The sequence below is a fragment of the Typopeltis vanoorti genome, chromosome 3, assembly GCF_054136105.1.
Source record: "Typopeltis vanoorti isolate ZY-2024b chromosome 3, IOZ_Tvanoo_1.0, whole genome shotgun sequence".
Classification (NCBI taxonomy): domain Eukaryota; kingdom Metazoa; phylum Arthropoda; class Arachnida; order Uropygi; family Thelyphonidae; genus Typopeltis; species Typopeltis vanoorti.
The window spans coordinates 44,775,001-44,796,617 of record NC_143551.1 but is presented as its reverse complement, the minus strand read 5'-3'; the positions used below and the strand labels follow the sequence as shown (position 1 = coordinate 44,796,617).

The window sequence follows — 21,617 nt, the reverse complement described above, 5'->3', positions numbered from 1 at the left end:
CTGTTAAAATGCATCTGCACTTTAGACTTGTTGTTAAGAGCTTAATAAGAATTAAGTCGGATTAGACCGAATGCCACCAAAATTGTAAGGTCAAGCAGCCAGCAATGACGTCAATTATTTCATTGCTTCTGGCTAATCCTGGAATACTCATAAGTACAAACAAAGGACTGAAAATGGAATAAAAGGCAATACAGCATGTGGTCCAGGGCATTTTTTTTTTGGTCCTTGGCGCTTCACCTACTATTCTACGTGATTCCTACCCGAAATCCAGGAGGTTCGTTTTCCCGCCGTCGTCGCCCGATGTTCACCGCTGCCAGCTCGCTCTTGGCTCCAGTAGCTACGACAGAACCCCAGCACGATCGGACGAAGGACATTCCAGTTCCAATGTGTATAACAGAATGTATGTCGGACTTTCCTCTCGAGATTGTTAGCAAGTAAGCCATAAATTTGTTGTAGTATGTTATGTGTATATAATCGAAATCGTCAAGGATTGAGAGAGGTTACTTGTTAACTAGCAGGAAAAGTGAATGCAAAATAACAGAAAATTATGTATTGTTGAGTATGTCTAATTCACAGGTTGATTGTGTCTGAATTAGTGTCATTTAAGTTTTGAATATATTGGAAGAAAGTTGAATGTAATCCCTCCTGGAATACTTTTGCATACTTGTAAGCCAGGATGTGTCATAGAAGACACTTTTATATCAAGGGAAAGTAGGTTTTTCTGCTAGTGAAAGCACTATAGTTTCTGTTGCTTTTAGTTTGATAAAAAAATGTTTTTATTTTGTAACTACCTGGTTCTCATTCCTTAGCCAATGCACTATCCTGAAAATAATAACGAGCCTGCGGGAAATAGAATAAAGTTACGAGCCACGACTTGCATATAAAGAATTTGTATAGAAGTGTTAAATTAATTTTGTCATCTTCTCTCCCTGACTTTCAAACATAAAAAGGTCAATTAAGTGGCGCAGTCATTAAGATAAATTTCTTAATTGACATTGTGCGATTGCTCAGGGACTGTTACATTAGATAGACCTACAACACGAGGTCTAACTAACAGCAGAAAAAGGAGAGAGCAAGAAAAAGTTTAAGTTCGCAGCTAATAAACTGATAAACGAAAAGGCAAAGAAAGTAAATATTTTGTAAAGGAGCAACTGACAAAGAAAAAAAATAATAATATGATAGAAAGATAAATAAAGATAAAGTAAAAATAAAGAAAAGATATAAAATTTATATCATTATGGGTGACTTTAATTATGGTGATATAGACTGCAGTGAAGCGGTTGCATCTAGGGGCAAAGGGAATGAATTTCTGGAGTTTTTGAGAGACAATTACCTTAGGAGTACATAACAGACGGTAAATGAGGATCAAGGGTATTGAATTTGATCATGTCATCATATGATATTATAAATGGGGTGTTCAAATCTAACACCAGTTGGCAAGTGACCATGGAGTGATCACTTAGAGGGTGGCCAGTCATATGACGACTTCTGTTAGAAAGGGATATACGTGGAATTATAAGGCTGGTAATTAAGAAAAGCTCAGGAGACAGTTTGCAGCAATAACTTGGAATGAGGAACTGGAATGTATATCAATGCTGCTTGGGCCCTAGTCAAGAACTATCTGGTAGAGGCAATATCAGAATATATTCCAAAGGTCACGAGATTAATTAGAGCAAGTTTGAAATAGATGAATCAAGAGCTAAGGTATGCAATGTAGAATGTATTAAGGAAGAAGCACAAGATGAGTGGTAATAACAACCAGTTGAATGAGTAGTACTAATAACAGGCGAGGAAGGTGACTTGCTTGATAAGGGTAGCCTGGGGTGCAGTATGAGCAGCAGTTAGCTAATGAGACTAAAAAAAATGCTAGGGAGTTTTTTCAATATATGGCAAGTAGAAGAAAGAATGAGTGCAGAAGGATGATATTGATTGGGGAAATGGTGGAATGGTAACCACTGCAGAGGATATTGTCGAGGTATTTAATGAGCAATTCATAAAGGCATTTCATTCTTGTGAATGTGACATCATGCAGAACTTTAATGAGGAACTGTAAGTAAGTGAGCAGGAGGTATATATATATGAGGAATTGAATAAACCTGAAGTTAATAAGACTGTAGGTCTTGCTATTTCATGACGTTTTGAGGGAATGTTCCAGGGAGTTAAGAGCATTTACATATCCTTTTAACATTTGGGCCAAGTTCCAAAGGAGTGGAAAAAGGGCAAAATTTTTCAGATTCAAAGGGAGGTTATTAGACTAAGGCTTTGAATTTACAGGTCAGTCTGTGTGCAGGAGTAGAGGTTAAAGTGTTAGAAAGGTTAGTTAGGACCAAGATATGATCAGAATTGGGTTGACAATAGAAAAATACTCTTTGATGGTCAGCATAGGTTTGTTAAAGAAAGATCATGTTTTAGCAGTCTGCTTACTTATTATAACAAGGTGACTAAGGCACTGGATAAGGGTGATGCATACACAGTAGTATATTCAGATTATGCAAAAGCCTTTGAAAAGTTGCCACATGATTTTCAAAAAGATGAAGCTGGTAATTAAACTGAAATGAATGGAGCTAGACAGTCTGACAATAAGTTGTGTATGGAGGAACAATAACAAGGGTCTTTTTTTGGCCCACTACTGTTTAATTTGTATGTAAATGATATTTTGAGAGGTGTGAATATGGTGATATGTAGTTGTTTGAAGATGATGCAAAGTTGGGGACTTTGCATCATCTGCAAACAACTACATATCACCATATTCACACCAATGTCACTTACATAGCTGTGGCTTTGCAAGAGGACTTGAATGCAGTGGCTGAATGGCCAAAGTGTAAGGTTTTGAAATTTTGGAAGCAAAAATGGAATGTAGAGTACACAATTGGTATAAATATCTTGGAAGAGGTAGAGAGATTTGGGAGTGACTGGGCAAGGACCTAAAATTTTGGGTACATATTGCTAAAATTGTGAGGACAGCACAGCAAATAATGGGAATGATATAGAGGGCTCTGACTTGTAGAAGAAAGGATGTTATGGTTCCATTGTATTATTGTGCACAGATTTGGTCACCTGGTTTTCAAAAAAATGAAGATGTCTTGAAAAGGGTCCAGAGACAATTGACTAAATTGGTTTCTTGTCTCTGGAATGTTGAGTATGTAAACATACTCAAAAACATACAGATTGATTAAATGCAACTTGCAGAAACTGGTGGATAAGAGGAGAGGGGGGGATATGATTGAGACATAAGTTGTAAGGAGTTATTACCAGATTAATGTGAAGAAGGTTTTGCATAGAATGAGTGACAGGGAGAGAACAAGAGGTCATTCCTGGAAGCTATATAATGAGAATGTGAAGAAGGGGGTTGAGGAGCAGGATTTTTAAATGGAGAGTGGTGAGTGATTGGAATACACTGCCCAAGAGTGTAGCGAGCACAGAGATGGTGAACATATTTAAGGAGTGGTATGAGAAACTGTGTATATGTGTGTGAGAGAGAGAGAGAGAGGGGGGGGACGACCTCCTGCAATGAGCCTTTTTTTTTAATTCTATGGAGGTTTGATAATAATAAAGCATGACAGAAATATATTGCATGTTTCAATTTATTTTATGTCAATTTCACCTTTTTCAGGTGAGATTCACATAACAAAAATTCATGTCTATCCTTAGCTCACCAAGAGTACTCATATACTATAGGTTTAGGGATACTGTTAATGAGCTAAGGGTCAGGTAATCTGGAAGTAATGCTCTATATGTGATGTGCCACACCAATCTTCACCAGGTAGTCCTGTTGTATGCTTTACTGGAAACTTCGACTCTCTGAAGATCAGTCACTCCAGACATACCATCAATCTCATTGACAGTCCACCTCTTCCTCTTTCTCCAGAACTTTATCTTCTATTACTGTTTTGAGAAGTCCTCCCTCTGTGTCCAAAGTATTTCAATTTTCTTCTGTTAATATCCTTAAGAGGCCTTAAAATTCTACCGATTCTTTTTAGCACCTATCTGTTTGTCCACCTTTCAGTATATATCCTCAACAGCCTTTTGTAACACCACATCTCAAAAACAGCTATCCTTTTCTTATCAGACTTCTTTAGGTTCCAAGTCATCATCCATAAGTCACTGTTGGAAAAACAACTACATCCAGAATGAATCCTCAACTTTGTTCCTGTGGAGATAGATCTATCCTTCCAGATTTTAGACAAATCTGGAAGGACAGATCAAGAATCATATTAAAAATGAGTATGTTAGGAAGGAACTTGACATTGTTAGCATTCTGGAATGTGTGAGCAGAGCTAGTGGTGGTAGCTTGTTTAGGTGACAACAGAATGGGAGAGGAATAGTTAGCAGAAATATTTTTGTCAAGATGGAAGAGCATAATCTCAGTGGACTGATACAGTAAAAGGGTGCCTTAGAAGAATGAAATATAAGATCTGATATTGGAGTCCCGTCAGATAACAGATTAATTTAGAGGAAAACAATTGATAGGAAGATGGTAATGATGTAAATTTTTTATGTAGTACTATCATAATATTCTGCACATTTACTGAGGATACATATTGGGAATTTAATGAAGATAATCAAGAGAACCTCATAAAAATTCCAAATTTTTATTTGTTCTCCACATCTTTTTTTTGGAGCTTTGAGGTGAGCTGTTTTAGTTTTCTCAAAAATGAATCAATGATTTGGGGCATATCTATTCACAGAGGTGTGTGTGTGTGCGTGCGAACAATAGGTGCCAGTACTCATTCTTTACTAGTAGGAAACATTAAATTGAATATTAAAAGGGATATGGAAAAAATATATACATATATATATTTACTAATATTTTTACTTATTATACTCAGTGGATACCCGAAACCGTGGACAGTAACGAACCCTATATATACTATGTTTTTTTCCTATATCAGGCACAGTAAGAGATTAACAACAATAATAAAATAGTACAATTATAACAATATACTGCCATAAAAGATATATGAACATGAATGGAATCTTAGCAACCTCAGCATAAATTTTTTTTATTATTATTTATTTATTATTTTATGAAATCGAGAACATTCATCTTTTCACTTAAAAGGAAACACTTTGCAGCTTCCCTTTGGCATACTCCAACTCTTGCGATTTGGGGCCATTATTAGTATTTTACAGGTTTATCTAGTATTTGCATACTAGATAAACCTGTAAAAAAATTTGTGAATGCTAAAAAATTCTAAATGTGCTCCATACCTATGTCACATCACTGTTAATAAAGGTGCCAATATGCAATGCTGTTGTGTACCATCCCTATTCCACTACATGTATAAATGGAATATGCAAAAAAAAAGCAGGCCCGTATAATCAACATAGGACCTGCAGCATAAAGTACAAAATGGGAAAAAGAGCACTCTCTGAATACCTGAATTTTTAATAAACATTTCATATAGCAAATATATAAAAGTTTCATATACAACACATGTAATAAAAATGCAATTTCATTAAATATTTTACAGGTTTAACTAGTTTTTATTAGGTTTATTTACCCCCCCCTCCCATCTAACACCTAGAATAACCAAATAACTCAATTTCATTGAAATACAAACTCATGCAGTTTCAATTTTGATAGGGAAGAGGAATATATGGCATTATAAGGCAAGTGACTATAATAAACTAAGAAAGCAGCTGATTCTTCTAACATGAAAAACTTCATATCAGAAGAATCAACAGTGCAAAGAATTAATCAAGCAGTGCCTGAAAGGGCTAAATCTGACTGCATCCTCAGCACACAGGCTTTATTTTATTTTATATTTATTTTATTTTTTTTTTTGAAATCCCCACTGTCTGAACTGAAATGATTAATTGCAATAGGCATAAAAAAAACAAAAAGATTTATTTTAATATAATTTACAATTTACTGCATTACCCTGGTCATTTTTTGCTTGGACTTCAAACACTTCAGGTGCATCTTCCAAAAACAAGATTCGAGTAGTGGTGACAATTTCAATGGAATGAATAGCATCAACAATGACATCACACCTTATGATCTGCCCAGATGCTAAATGGAATTTGGGAACAAATAAATATATTAAAATATACCTCTACCTCTTTTTCTCACATACACACATGCACACTTAAATTAAAATTTTGTTAACAGCCAATAATAGATAACCGTTTTACCTCATATATGTTTCTTATTTATACTAGATGTATTTCCTCAACATGTTTCGCTGTCTATATGACTGACAGCATCTTCAGGAGATTGCTTAACACAAGTAAAAAAAAAAAAAAAAACATTTTCCAACAGCTGCTAATATCTATAAATCAAAAAGACTGGAAATGATAGTTCAATCACAAGTATCATTAGTCACGTTGCATTCAGTCTCCACACTGTTGTGTAAACTTTGATTATTGGCATAGGATGATAATATCTATCCTTTATTTTAATGATGATATTAATTTAATTATTTATTATGTCATTATTTATTGCATCAGACTGCGCCTTTGTAATGGCTTTTTCTTATCAGTCATAATACCAAGTTTATCGTCATTGCTTGAGCTAGTTCTTCATGCACAAAACTTGTAATTTTTCTTAATCCTTTAGTGTACTGTTTTACTCTCCCCGCCCCTTCCTCTGAAGGTCTTACATATGCTATTTCATGTGCTCAAAGTGTAGGCAGAAGATAAGCTTCTGGTTGGAACCAATTCCTTAATCATCTACCTTGCTGTATTTTTACTGCATTGATCCTTAAAAATTAATTTTTTATTTCCACTGCGCCATTAAGGATCGTGTAAAAGAATTGCTTTTCTTTTCCTTACGTGCAAGAGAAACATTCAGCTAAGCATGAAAAATATATCTTAAATATTTTTCAATATTTGATAGTTTATCAAAGTTTAATTCAAGCAACTCCTAAATCTTATCAGTCAGTTGTGACTATTACTATTTTCAGGACACACGGGTTCTATATTTTTATGAGACAGTGCATTGGTAAGACAAGATCAGGCAAGCTATTAACAAAACAAAGATTCTAAGACAAAATAAATTACAAAGTTTAAACTGCACATATCAAGTGTCTGGTTCTGACTAATTCAACTAGATAACAATGGAGACAATACAAATCATGTGTCTAATTCTTCACATGATCATATAAGCATTTTCACTTAAGCTTTAAGACAAAGACAATACATATTCACATAACTCTTCAGACACGTGGATAGAAGAGGCATAACTTAATCTACATTCAATTTTTTTACATTACACAACATTAGCAATTTCCTTAGAACTCTATATACTGCTTATTCACATTCAATTAGAAGTATGGCTTTCTGACTTCACTAATACTTTCTATGTTAATAGAAAATAGAACGAACATTCGTCGCTTAAATTTCACATTCTATGAATTTTTACATAAATCATCTTACTTACAATCTTGCCTGCTTATTACATATAGTCCTAGATCCTAAGGTATATGGGCACATTCTGCTTCTTCCAAAAATTTCTGATCAGGTACTAGTTTATGACAGCAATTACACAGCACACACATAGATCATCGAAGGATCATACAGTAGTACATTTCAAAAGGACCATCTCCGCTGATATCTGACTTCCCATCATCGGAACTGACTGATCACGAAATGCGACTCTCCCTGTCCTCAGAAAAGACTTGGCACACAAATAAAACTTCGAAACGAGAGCACCCTTTGGCCCCTCAATCTCTCCTTTTATCTGACTCTCCCGATCTTGGCCCTTCTTCGAATTAAGTCTCCAGGATTTAATGGATTTACTGGAAGGTTTTTCTCCACCACCCACACTATAGCTGGGTTATGGCAGGAAAAATCGTAATCCAGTGATCTTCGCGACTGTCGCTAGCATTAGGTCTATTTGTCTAATCCTGTCTGGGCTTATTCTTTTGTTACAATTTTATTGATTCTTATTTAAGCATTTCTAACAATTTGTTACCAGATTCAATACAATAAAGTGAGTTGTTACATTAATTTAATTACAAGTATTTTATGTCAATTTTAATTCCTATGTAAAATCGATATAGAAAAAAATTATTTCTAATATAGAACCTATGTGTCCTGAGAATAGTGATAGCCACGACTGACTGACAATAAGATTTAGGAGTTGCTTGAACTACTTGCTTTAAGAGATTTTTAGTGCTTAGTTGAATGTTTATCTTGCATGTAAGGGAAAGAAAGACAATTGTTTTAAGCAATCCTTAATGGCACAGTCGAAAAAAAAAAAAATTTTTAAGGATCAATGCAAGAAAAATACAGCAAGGTAGATTAAGGAATTGGTTTCAACCAGAAGCTTTTCTTGTGTCTACACTAACAGCACATGAAATAGCATACTTACAACCTTGAGAAAGGGGGGGGAGAAAAACAATAGATTAAAAGGATTAACAATAATCACAAGTTTTGTGCATGAAGAACTAGCTCAAGTAATGACAATGAACTCAGTATTACGACTGATAAGACCGATGTAATAATAAATAATAATATTAATAATCATAAAATTAAAAGATATAGATATTATTATAATGGTGCAGCCCACAGGATTTAAATCCCCTTAATAACACAGAAAATATTGTGGATTTTTGAGACAGTTTTGGTAACAGGTCAGGCAGTTACAATTGTTAACTTTGAGAAAATTTTTTGATAAATAATTATGGATTGTGAAGTTACAAGTGTTGACCAATCAAATAACTTTCTATTGCATCCTCAGCTTCCAAAAAACTAGGCTTTCTCTTTTGCTCAAGACGTTACTTCACTTCAAGACAGCTGTTAACCTTATACAAATTGCAAATCCGCCCAGGTTTCAAATACTGTTCTCACATTTGGAGTGGGGCTCCTAAAAGCTCCCTCAAAATGCTTGACTCAATACAGAGGAGAGCAATTAGACTGATAAATGATCCATCTCTTACTGACTCACTCCCCCACTTTCACATAGACATTTAGTCTATGCAATTTGTATATTCTACAAATATTTTCATGAAAAATGCTCATCTGAAACAACATCAATAATTCCCCCACTCTGTACTAAACCCATTGGAACATGTACAGCCACCTCCCAACATCCCTTCACAGTACACCTCGAAACCCACAGAACAAGTTTCTTTTCCTCCTCCATTCCTGCTACTGCTGTACTCTGGAACAGTCTTCCCCCTGATGTATTTCCCAAGGAATACAATATACAGGTTTTTAAATCGAATGTTAACAAGTTCCTCCTTTCCCATCCCACTACCCATATACGGTACTAAAGTACTATAGGTTGATCAGCCAACCACTCGTACATGGGCCCAACATAAAAAAAATATATAAATAAAAATAAAAAATAATGCAAAAATGGATGACGTAGAATTTTTCCGTACAGTTATCCCTCAACTTGTCATCCCGCAATTTTCTGGTGATGAAAATGAAGATGTGTTAGCATTCTTTAGCTTCGTAAAAGAGCTAAGAAAGGTTGGAAGGTGGTCAGACTTCCAACTGTTAATTCTACTTAGGAGCAAACTTGAAGGCCAAGAACTTCCTGTATTCATCCCCAATACTTAGGGACACCTTGAAATACACAAAGTTTAAGGAAACCTTGATTTCCCAGTTCTCCAAAGTAAGAAGCTTGAGCCCTAACCTTTGGAAATTGCAGAGGTGTGCTCAGGATAAGAAAGAATGATAGATTTTTACAACAGACTACTGACAACTGCAGTCTAAGCATCTCCAAGGAAGATAAACCTCACCTTGACTGGGTGGTATTCCACCAATTTAGATTAGGAGTCAAGGAAGAAATGAAGGAGACTGCTTACAAAAAGAGGATCACAAATCTTGATGAATGTTATCTCGCTGTGAAGGAGAGAGAGAGAAGCTTGGAGACATTTGTCCCGCTTCTATTAACAACCAAATTAATGTAATTAAAAAGGCAAATGATCCTCTTGTGAAAGTAGGTGTGAAAAGGACTCGAGCAAGGGTAAGTGAAAGCAAATTAAAGATCGTAAAGAAAAAGAGGGGAAACAAGAAAATTCGTTCAACATTAAACAAATAACTGACAGTGAGATAACTCTCCCGAAGGAAATAAGACCTACTAACATGGAGGAATACAATCAATAATCAGACAAGAAGTAGAAAGGCTTACATAAGTCTATGATGGAGCGACTTGATGCAGTTATTAAGCAGTTGGAGGAACTAACAGTAAAGACCTCTGAATTAACTCCACCTCAAAAAGAGGGCAATAACGAGGCAAAGAATAGAAAAGAACCTCCCAAATGTTTTGTGTGACAAATATGGGTACATGGCTTGCAACTGTCTTAGAAATAAGAGACCCTCCAACAGAAATGCTAGTACATGTCTAATCTTGTGCATACTCGTCAGGGTAATGCAAACAGACTATGGAAAAGAGAACAAGATAAGAGAATACCCAAGGAAGTCAAAAATGACATTACGGGGAAAGGTTCAAGGAATACCTTGTGACATTTTATGAGATACTGGTTCCCAGGTCTCTGTCATAACTGGAAGTTTTTTTCAAAGAATAAAATCCCATGTATGGAGGGGTATAACTGAACTGAAGAGACCAATTAAACTATCGGGAATTTCAATATCCTAGATATGTGCAACAAAGAGTAAAAAGTAGATTATACTTGCCCAAATTCAATTTGTGTGTCTCGCAAGAGTTATTGGTCCTCCCTAGGACATCTTGCCTGAGCGTACAAATAATTTTAGGAACTGACTTTCTAGAGAAATACAAGTTCTCTTGCAATTTTCTAGAAATGAGATTTTCCTGATGGATAACAAACGTTCAGGAAAGGAGAACAATGTTTTAAAGAATCGAGTAGAGAGAACACGTGACGAGAGAGAACCAAAGAGTGACAATAAGGTCAAGCTTACTGAACAGACTGAGAGAAATAACGAGGAATGTCTTATTGACCACACTGACTTTTCATTAAGTCAATCATCTGAAGGGAACAGTCACTCGGAGGAACTAAATGAAGCCTACTATATCTCGAACATCGAGCTGGTAAATGATCAAAAAGAAATGGAAGAAACCTTTAGAGGAAAGAAAGCAGAGTACAATCGAGATAAACATGATTGAGAGACCTAGAAGATTCAAAAATTCTTATAACCAACCGAAGTGGAACAGGCAGAGTAAATAGGGTTGATAAACAAGCCCAACCGAGGTGTAATTTTGCCAGTATCCTCTATTTTCTTTTTACGATAAGAGAAGCAGTGGGAGGATTGTTAGCTCGGTGTTTATCTATTGCTACAGATGCTGCACACTTACTAACAGATTTTGCAAGCTTTATGTTTAGTTTAATGGCTCTTAATTTAGGCCTTCAGCAAAGAGAAATAAGTTTAATGATGAAAATAGAGAATATGTTCAAATGCGGTACTACTTAGGGCAAAGGAAGGAAACAAAAAAGGTGAAATTAGTCATGTCTTCTGCAGAAAATGTGCAGGCAAGAGGTTAAGAAAAATTTCTTTGTGAAAAAAATTTTTTGAGGCAGAGTAGGCCTTTGAAAATCTTGTATAGAAAAAAAAATGAATTTTTTTTCTGAGTCTATTTTACTTGGGAAATAAAATTTACATAAAATACTTGTAATTAAAATAAGGAATAACTCACTTCACTGTATTAAATCTGGTGACATTCTAACAAATTATTAGAATGTTTAAATAAGAACCACCAGAATTGTAACAAAAAAGAAGCTCAGACAGGATTAGGCAAACAGACCTAGGGCTAGCGACAATCGTGAAGGTCACGGGGATTATGAGTTTTCCTGCCAAAACCCAGTGATGGCATGGGTGGCGGAGAAAACCCTCCAGTATTTCTGGACAGAATTCGTCCCTCTGTCCAGGCTTTCTGAACTATGCAGTGGAGCCACTGCAAGACTTTTATACCACCATACTTCAGCATTTCTGGTCGAATATCATCTACTCCTGGAAGACCTAATTTGAAGAAGCACCAAGGTCAGGAGAGTGAGATAAAAGGCAGAAATTGACGGGCCAAAAAGGGGGCTCTCATTTCAAACTTTTATTTGTGTGCCAAGTTTTTTCTGAGGATGGGGAGTTGCATTCTGCGATCAAGAGTTCCGACGATGAAGGGAAGTTAGATATCAGCGGAGATGATCCTTTTGAAATGTACTACCGTATGATTCTTTGATGATCTATGTGTGTGCTGTATAATTGCTGTTGTAAACTAGTACCCGATCGGAAATTTTTCAGAAGCAGAATGTGCCCGTATACCTTAGAATTTAGGCCTATATGTAATAACCTGGCAAGATTGTAAGTAAGATGATTTATATAAAAGTTCCTAGATTGTGAAATTTAAGCGATGAATGTTGGTTCTATTGTCTATTCACAAAGAAAGTATTAGTGAAGTCGGAAAGCTGTCCTTCTGTTTAAATTGAATAAGCAATATATAGAGTTCTAAGGAAATTGCTAATGTTGTGTAATGTAAAAATTGAATGTAGATTAAGTTATGCCTCTTCTATCCACGTGTCTGAAGAGTTATGTGAATATATATTGCCTTTGTCTTAAAGCTTAAGCAAAAATGCTTATATGATTGTGTGGAGAATTAGACAAGTGATTTGTACTGTCTCCATTGTTATCTATTTGAATTAGTCAGAACCAGACACTTGATATGTGCAGTTTAAACTTTGTAATTTATTTTGTCTTAGAATCTTTTTGTTTTGTTAATAGCTTGCCTGATCTTGTCTTACCAATGCACTGTCTCATAAAAATATAGAACCCTTGTGTCCTGAAAATAGTAACACACACAACTGACTGATAATAAGATTTAGGAGTTGCTTGAATAAGATATATTTTTCGGACTTAGCTGAATGTTTCTCTTGCATGTAAGGGAAAGAAAAGCAATTCTTTTACGTGATCCTTAATAGCGAAGTCGAAATAAAAAAAATAATTTTTAAGGATCAATGCAGGAAAAATACATCAAGGTAAATTAAGGAATTGGTTCCAACAAGAAACTTTCTTGTGGCGACACTTTGAGCACGTGAAATAGCATAATTAAGACCTCCAGAGGGAGGGGGGATGGGAGTAAAACAATAGACTAAAGGATTAAGAAAAATTACAAGTTTTGTGCATGAAGAACTAGCTCAAGCAACGATGATAAACTCGATATATCGACTGATAAGAAAAAGACATTACAACAGCGCAGTCCGACGTAATAACAAATAATTTAAAAAATATCAATAATCATAAAATTAAAAGATAGAGATATTATTACACTGTTAAGGATCACTTCTTGGTTACTATTTCATGTACTTTTGAGTGAATCACCTCAGAGGACTCCTTGAACAGTAATTTGCCAAATTAATTCTCTTCTAAGTAAATCATGGAGAATGTCTGCTAATTTCCTCATGTTCTTTGAGGATGAGCGCGAGTCTGCTTTCTTCTTCCAATTTTTTCTTTTGTTTTCAACATTGCTATATTTTTTATGTACCAGATTTCGAAACTTCTGCCAGTCTGACATACACGCACATCTATTCACCAAAACAAGGTATCATGTATATACACCAAGATATTTATAAAACGGAACTTTTTTGTTTTTTTTTTTCATCATCATCAAATTCCTGTCATGTACCCTCAAGGGGTATACAGGATATGATAGTACTATATGAAAAAAATTACATTACTAACTTCCAATATACAATTTTCCTCCAAATCAGTCTGTTACTTGTCAAGACTACAATATTATCAGATCTTATATTTCAATCATCTAAGGCACATCGTACCATATCAATCCACCTATATCTTGGTCTTCCTCTGGGTCGTTTTGCTTCCAACCTGGCAGAGAACACTTGGTTTGTTAATCTTTCTTTGCCCATTCTGTTTAAGTGACCATACCAATTGAGGTTAGCTCTGTTAATGCATTCCTGGATGCAGACAATGACAAGTTCTTTCCTAATATCCTCGTTTTTAATATGATATTGTCATTAATGACATCTGTTCACGCCTATAATCTTTCTCAGGACTCTCATATCTGCGGTCTCTAGTGTCTTTGGTCAAGTGTTTTACTTCTGACCCAGCTCTCAGATCCATAAGTTAAAACTGGTTTGAACACTGTTTTGTATACAGCTAATTTAATGTTCCGACTAATTTCTCTCTTATTCCATATAAATTTATTCAATTCACTTCCCACCAAACCAGCTTTGCTGATTCTGTTGTCTATTACTATATTTAATTTACCATCTTGACTAAAAATCTTGACTAAGTAGCTGAAATGTTTCACTTTTTTCACAGGTTCTCCATTCACAACACAGTTGACATTTTCAATGATTCTGCCTATTTTCATTGTCTTTGTCTTTTTATTGCTAATCTTCATACCATATCTATTAAAACAGTTATTCAATTTAGTCAGAGAATCTTGCAGACTTGTAGTGGAATTATTTAGAAGTATAACATCATCCGCATAAAGCAAAGAGCTGACATTAACATCTCCAATTTTGATATCATGTTTAATACCACTTTCGTTCATAATGTGATCCATATAGATAATGAATAACATAGGGGATAATGTACATCCTTGTCTCACACCAGATTTAACATTAAACCATCTTCCTGTACTTCCTTCAATTCTAAATGCTGACCTACAACTCAAATAAAGACTAAGTATTGCTTGATATAATGCCCCATTGACACCATATAACTGCAACGTATTGAATAGCTTCTCTCTTGACACCTTGTCATATGCCTTTTCCAAATCGACAAAACTTAAATATAGATCTTTGATATATTCCCATGCTTTCTCGACGATCTGTCATAAAGTGAAAATCTGATCCTGACAGCCTCTATTTGGCGTGAATCCAGCTTGTTCTTCACCCAGCTTTTCTTCCACAATTCTTCTCAATCGTTTCTCAAGTATACTTGCATAGATCTTGCCAGGAACACTCAGTAGGGAAATACCTCTGTAATTCTCACATTCAGTTTTATTTCCCTTTTTATATATGGATACTATGAGAGCTCTACTCCAATCATCGGGAATTCGTCCCTCTGTCCAGGCTTTCTGAACTATGCAGTGGAGCCACTGCAAGACTTTTATACCACCATACTTCAGCATTTCTGGTCGAATATCATCTACTCCTGCTGTCTTTCCACATTTTAAGCCTTTGATGGCTTTTTCTACTTCAAGTATATTCCTGACTGCATGACTGGTCAGTGTTTTTTACCACTGTGCTGTCATCACTGCTTGTTTCATTTAGCAGTTTTTCAAAGTAATTACTCCATACTTCAAGGATATCTTTTTCTTCCGTTTTCATGTCACCTTTATCATCTCTAACTCCTTTTACAGCATTCTTTCCTCTATTCCTAAGCTTCTTCAACAACCTCCAGAATATTTTCCCACCTTCTTGATATTTATTTTCTATAGTCTTGCCAAAGTCCTCCCATGACTTTTGTTTAGCTAGTTTTACACAGTGTTTAGCATTCTTGCATTTGTCTCTATATTCTCTAAGAGCACAAGCTGACTTATTTGCCAGGAACTTTTGATATGCTTTCTTCTTTTCCTTCACTGCCTCTTTAACTTCCTGTGTCTACCATGGAGTTCTAATTTTTCTATCCTTGCAGACAACTTCACCTCATGCCTCTCTAGCTGAATCAATCAGGGCTTTCTTCAAGGCTTGCCATTGAATCTCCAAGGTTTGATTCCTGTTCTCAAACTCTTTCATTTTTTCTTCAATAATATTTGTGTATTTTAGTCTACAGTTCACATCTGAGAGCTGCTCAACTTTTATTCACTTTAAAACTTTCTTACATGTTATTCTTTTCAATATGAAATTCAATTTTATCCTGCTCAAGACTAAATAGTGATCACTTCCAATTTCAAATCCTCTGTACACTCTGGTGTCCTGCACCAGGGAGAAAACATCACTATCAACAATAACATAGTCAATGAGACTTTTCTTATTCCTAGTCTCTTCTCTCCATGTGAATTTGTGCACATTTTTATGTTGGAACATGGTGTTAGTAATAACCAGTCCATGTCCTGAGCAGAAATCCAACAGATATTTGCCATTATTATTAGCTTTGTTCTTTTCACCAAATTTTCCCAAAATATTTTTGTATGTCTCACAATCATTTCCTACTCTGCTATTTAGATCCCCAACAAGGACCAACTTTTCCTTTTTCATTGTGTCAGTTGCTTTTTCTAAAGCGTCAAAAAATTCTCCACTTCTACCTTAGTAGAACCTTCTGTGGGACCATAGGCACAAATAAGTCTCATCGTCCAGTTCACCATTCTCATATTTGCCCACATTACTCTACTTGAGAGTGACTACCATTCAAGAAGATTAGCCTCGTATTTTGTGTTGAATACTATGGCTACTCCTTCTTTTCCTTGATTGTCATTGCCTGAATATAACATTTTGTATTTATTGCTCAGAAAGATCTCACCAGTTTTGGTCTTTTTTGTTTCAGTCACCCCTATTATGTCGATCTGGTACTTATCTAATTCCTTAGCTAGCTCCAATTCTTTGCCATTCAGGCTTCTTACGTTGATAGTACCGATCTTTAACTCTGGTGATGTTGAGTTGGGGTTTGTTTTCAGATTTGTTCCAGTAGCTGACTTTTCGCTGTTCGCCCTGGTTCCCGTGCGAAAACAACGGGGGCCTTGTTTAACCGGGCGACGCCCCAGCCGGCATGAAATTTTGTCATGTTGTACCATAATTTATATTTTGGTTTAACCAATAAGAATACAATTTGGTTGGCTAAATCCCAAATTGCCAGCCCATCCTCGTTCGTTCAGTATCAAAGTAGATACCCAACTGGGTGCACCACGAGAAAGTGAGGATTGGACATTAGGTCAGAAGCCCTGGTCGGTTCTCCGCATTCCTTTAAAGGCTATGTGGCAGTCTCCTCTCAGTTATACAGCTTTGACCCTTAAGCACCCCAATTTTTTTGAAATTTTTTTTAAAAGTCTCTAAATCTTTGTAAACTCATGGATACAATTAGATTCTTTACACTGTATTCTGTATTCTCAAGTTCACGGTTCCTCTTTCTGGATGTTTATGAGGGCATATATATGCACATAGCATTGTAATGATTTTAAATTACACTGATAATAAATAAAGTGTGAAGCAAACTGATTGGCTGAATAGTTAGCATATCTGCTCTCCAACCAATAGGCTGTAGGTACGAATACCAGTATGGGCATGGATGTATGCGATTGGTCTTAGTTGGGAGATGAATTTCATCGTCACGTGCAAGATCACTGTCCCCCCCTTCTTTGAAAGCCAGAAAAAATTCAATGTTTGGTCTCTAGAGCAGAGTTTCTGGACGACATAAAAAATGAATAAAAAAATAAAAATACAAAAAAAAATCCTTGGCCCACCATGGTTCTTACGTACTATAGGTTTGTGACCTTTCATGGATGGAAGACACACAAAAAAATGCTTCTCTGCACATGTTCCGTGATCTAGACACAACTCAAACCTTTTTTTTTAATGGAAATACACATTGTCTCTACAGCAGGATTTCCAGACCATGTTAAAAAAAAAAAAAATTACAAAAAGATAAAATTAATTTAAAAATGTAAAAAAAAGTCATTACTGGGAGGAGACCTCCATCTAGCCTTTAAGAAATGTAGACAATAACCAGAGCTTCTGATCTAATGTTCAATCCTCATGGTTCACCTCGAACAATAGAGATGGAAATTGAATTGATGGAGGAGGGCATAGATATTTCCAGCCAAGGAAAATGAGACTGAAGAAAATCAACATAAAAGTTTGAAATAGTTAATGGCATTAGGAGAATTACAGAGTAGGGTAGAGATATTTTCAGTCAAAGATAGTCAAAATCAGGAGATTCTAAGTTGCATACCCATTGGCATGGTATATCACTATATACAGGCAACCCTCGTATAATGCGGATGTTAGGTTCCATAGAAATGCCACATTATATAAATCATGTTATATGAGACTCAGATCACATAGAAAAAGTAGGATTATGTTCCGAAATTGTGTTTTTTAATTATATAAACAACAATGACATATCCAACAAAAAAAAAAGACTTTTATTTAATTCAGGTAATTCATGTAAGTTAAGAAAACAAACTATGAAACAAATACATAGTACAGTATAAACTTTTAAAAATTACAAATTGTACATAATGCATAAATGTTTTAGGCAAAATAAAAAAAATGCATATTTTAATTGTCATCACTGTCTTCAAAATTAACATTTCGTAGATGTTCTTTATTTATGAGTAGTCGGACGTCGTCATCACTTGAAATCTCTTTGACATCATTTGTATAATTCTCATTGCATACTTCGGCTGGTTTAGTTATGAAGAAGTCAGTAATAAGACCTTGCTTACCACTATCTGCAATTTATTATTAAGCTCATAATATGGAACTAAACAAATATCCAATTGTCTCGTGAATTTTCTGGAGCACTCCATTGCAGGATTATTATGCGTAAAATAACTTCCTAACTTTCTTGCCAAGTCCAATCCGTCTGCTAATTTCTTTAAACTGAATTCTTTAATGTATTCATCACAATCAGAATCTTCGGCAGAACTTTCCCCGCCATTTGGCTCGACGTCATCTATTAATTGTACCAGTTCCTTCTCATTTAAATGTTTTTCCATTAATTAATTCACTAATTTCATTTTGAACCATATTGCAAAAGCCATATAAATGACCATTACTATAAAAATAAATTTTACATAAAAAAAAAGCTTTAATCTCTGGTGAGGTACATATTGTATGTAACTCACCAGAAAATAGTGCTCAGCTTGAGATTAACACACATGATTTTTAATGTGCTTTCCTGTCAAAAAACGAAGGCAATTTTCAACAATAAACACTTTATATGGTAAACAATTGATGTACATGTATGCTAAAGGGTATTTTCCCCTAATATAAATTCGCTACTTATAACTACATACGCAATACGGGCAGATGCAAATTTAACGAAGATAAAGTTTGATTTTTAAGTCACAGAGTGAAAAATATATAAAAAGATAAAGGGTTACTACAACTTGTAGATGGTGTTATATTGAAACCGCGTTGTATAAGTACTGCGTTATACAAGGATTACCTGTATATATATGTATGTATGTAAAATGTTTTTTTACCTTGGGTGTAATATACGTTAAAGATACAAAGAAATTTTACATACTTGGTTTTAATCCTTTTTCCCAAATATTCACATCTAAGCTATTTGTATATAGAGGCTGTGAATATATTTCAGTTGCAAAACTTTGTTTTGCTTACTTGGGAAAAAGAATTAAAACCAAGTATATAAAATTTCTTGGTATCTTTAACGTTGTTACACTCAAGGTAAAAAACTTTCTACATCTTTCTCTCATCCAGAGATTTTTATTAAAAAGGTCAAGCACCTTTTTGTCTACTTGAATATGAGATATATATGACTTCTGCATTACTTCAACCTTGGTATTGGTAGAACGTTGAGACCCTTGGAGGGTAATTGATGGCAATGCTGTAGCCAATGAAGTTCTGAGGCTCGGCTATTGCTGTTACCCTCCAGCCATGATCAGAGCTTTAATAGCTCAATAACAACATCCCTACACTGTCCTCTACAGATAACGGGGAAGATGAAAAGCATTCTTGCTTCGCTCCTTTAAGCCAGTCCTTATAAGGACCTTGGTATTAACTCCATCCTTCACTACAAACATTTCCCTTCATACTGGAAACTGGTGGACATAATACCGATCCATAAACCTGGAAAAGATCTCAGATTGCTTCAAAATTACAGACCAATCAGCCTCATCTCAAATCTCGGCAAAATTGCCAAGAAAGTAATTTTTACCAGATTCCAAGATTCAGTACTCCGACTAAATATCCTGCCTGAGGAGCAGTTTGGCTTCCGACAATCGCATAGCACCATGCAACAAATACACAGATTAGTGAAACACATCATCACGGGTTTTAACTGGTGTCAATGCACTGGGGCTGTTTTCCTTGACATGGCCAGTGCATATGACAAGGTTTGGCATTATGGTTTGCTATACAAACTGATATCATCTGGTGTACCAATCAAAATCATTCATCTTATAAAGGCATACCTCTACGATAGGCAAATGCAAGTCAGGATGTGTGGGGGTAGTCTCGACACAAAAACGTATCTTGGCTGGAGTTCCACAAGGATCCTTACTAGCACCAATCCTGTTCTCCTTATACTTGTATACAGCACAACCCATTATCTTCAATTAAAGCTCTATATGCTGATGATATTAGATATTGGCCAGATTTTTAAAGCCTCACCTAGCCATCAAGAAACTGCAAGAAAACCTACTGCTAATCGAACAATATTTCTCCAAATGGTGACTCCAAGTGAATTGCCCTGAAGAGCATAGCCATCCTATTCTCTAGAAAAGTGTTTCTCAAAGTGTGGTATGCGGACCCCCCCGGGGTTCAGCGAAAGGTCTTCAGGGGGTCCGTGACAATTTTCGGCTATGCATCATTAATGCATGGAATAAAATTTAAGTTTGAGATCGTACACTGTTCCTATTGTATCACTGAATAAGGTACAGAGACATCTGCAGGCTGTGTAATATGTTTCTCAACAAACAGTGCAATTAGTGACAACTGGGATAAAAACGGCACTACTAACTAATGAATCGCATGACCCCTCCCATATGAAATGCTGTATAGTAGACAATCAAAACCATCTGGTGCACCGGCAACATATGGTTTTGTTTGAGTGAACGTATTAAAACTAAGAAATATATAGTGAATGTGTTTCAGATATTATATAAGGAATTCGGTTGAAGAGAATTAGCATTTCAACTGAACTGTGGGCCTGCCTTTGTCAATTAGTAGCACGATCTTTTGTTAATACCACACCAATCATATGAACGTCGTCACAGCTGCTTTATCTCTACTTGCATACCCTTGCTGTCTGTTTCAAGTTCTGCTTTCACTAGCCATTTTTTGGAGGACTGTTCGTTAAATACGGTAATTTTTTTTAGCTTTCAAATTCTTAAGTATGGATCACTGGTTAAAAACTGGATTTTTAAAATGCGCAAAAGAGAGGAACATAGTAGATACAAGTAGCTGTCAGCAACAAGAAAATGTTGATATTGCATCTGGATCAACTGAAATTGATAAGTGTGTGTCGTCTGACATCTCTAAAGAACCAACTAGGAAGAAAATGAGAAAACTTCGTAAGTACGATATAAATTACTTGAAAGGTGGATTTTCATGCACGGGAAATGAAGAGGAACCTATTCCGTTAGGTGTAATTTGCGGTGAAACTTTAAAAAATAAAAGCATGAAACCATGTAATTTAAATCGCCATTTTGAATAGAAACATAATGAATGCAAGGACAAACCTGTCGAATTTTTTCAAAATAAACTAAAAAATTTAAAAGAATCTCAAAAAGTGATGTCGATCATGTCAGGAGGTGAAAATATGAAGGCTTCATATTGTGTGTTGCTATTAATAGCAAAAAGTGGTGCAGCAGAAACAATTGGTGAAACTTTTTCCAAGCCTGCAGCAAAAATAACAGCGGAAATTATGATCGAAGATAATGCAAAAAGATCTTTTGATCGGATTTGCCTTTCAAATAGCACTGTTCGTCGAAGAATCACTGAAATGGCTGAAAATATAAAACAAACATTGTTATCCGATATACGTAAGAGTCATTATTATGCGTTGCAGGTAGATGAATCCACCGACATTACAAATCTTCT

At 35.5% G+C, this 21,617-nt stretch overlaps 1 protein-coding gene across 1 annotated transcript in view; it reads right to left on the bottom strand.

Annotated features, from left to right (window-relative positions):
• The window catches only part of LOC150108089 (nuclear pore membrane glycoprotein 210-like), a 205,633-nt gene that overhangs the window by 113,537 nt on the left and 70,479 nt on the right, over nt 1–21,617 (bottom strand). The window contains exon 3 of the mRNA XM_090415973.1: nt 5,885–6,016. Coding sequence (XP_090272099.1) covers nt 5,885–6,016 — 132 coding nt within the window. The remainder of the gene's footprint in view (nt 1–5,884; nt 6,017–21,617) is intronic.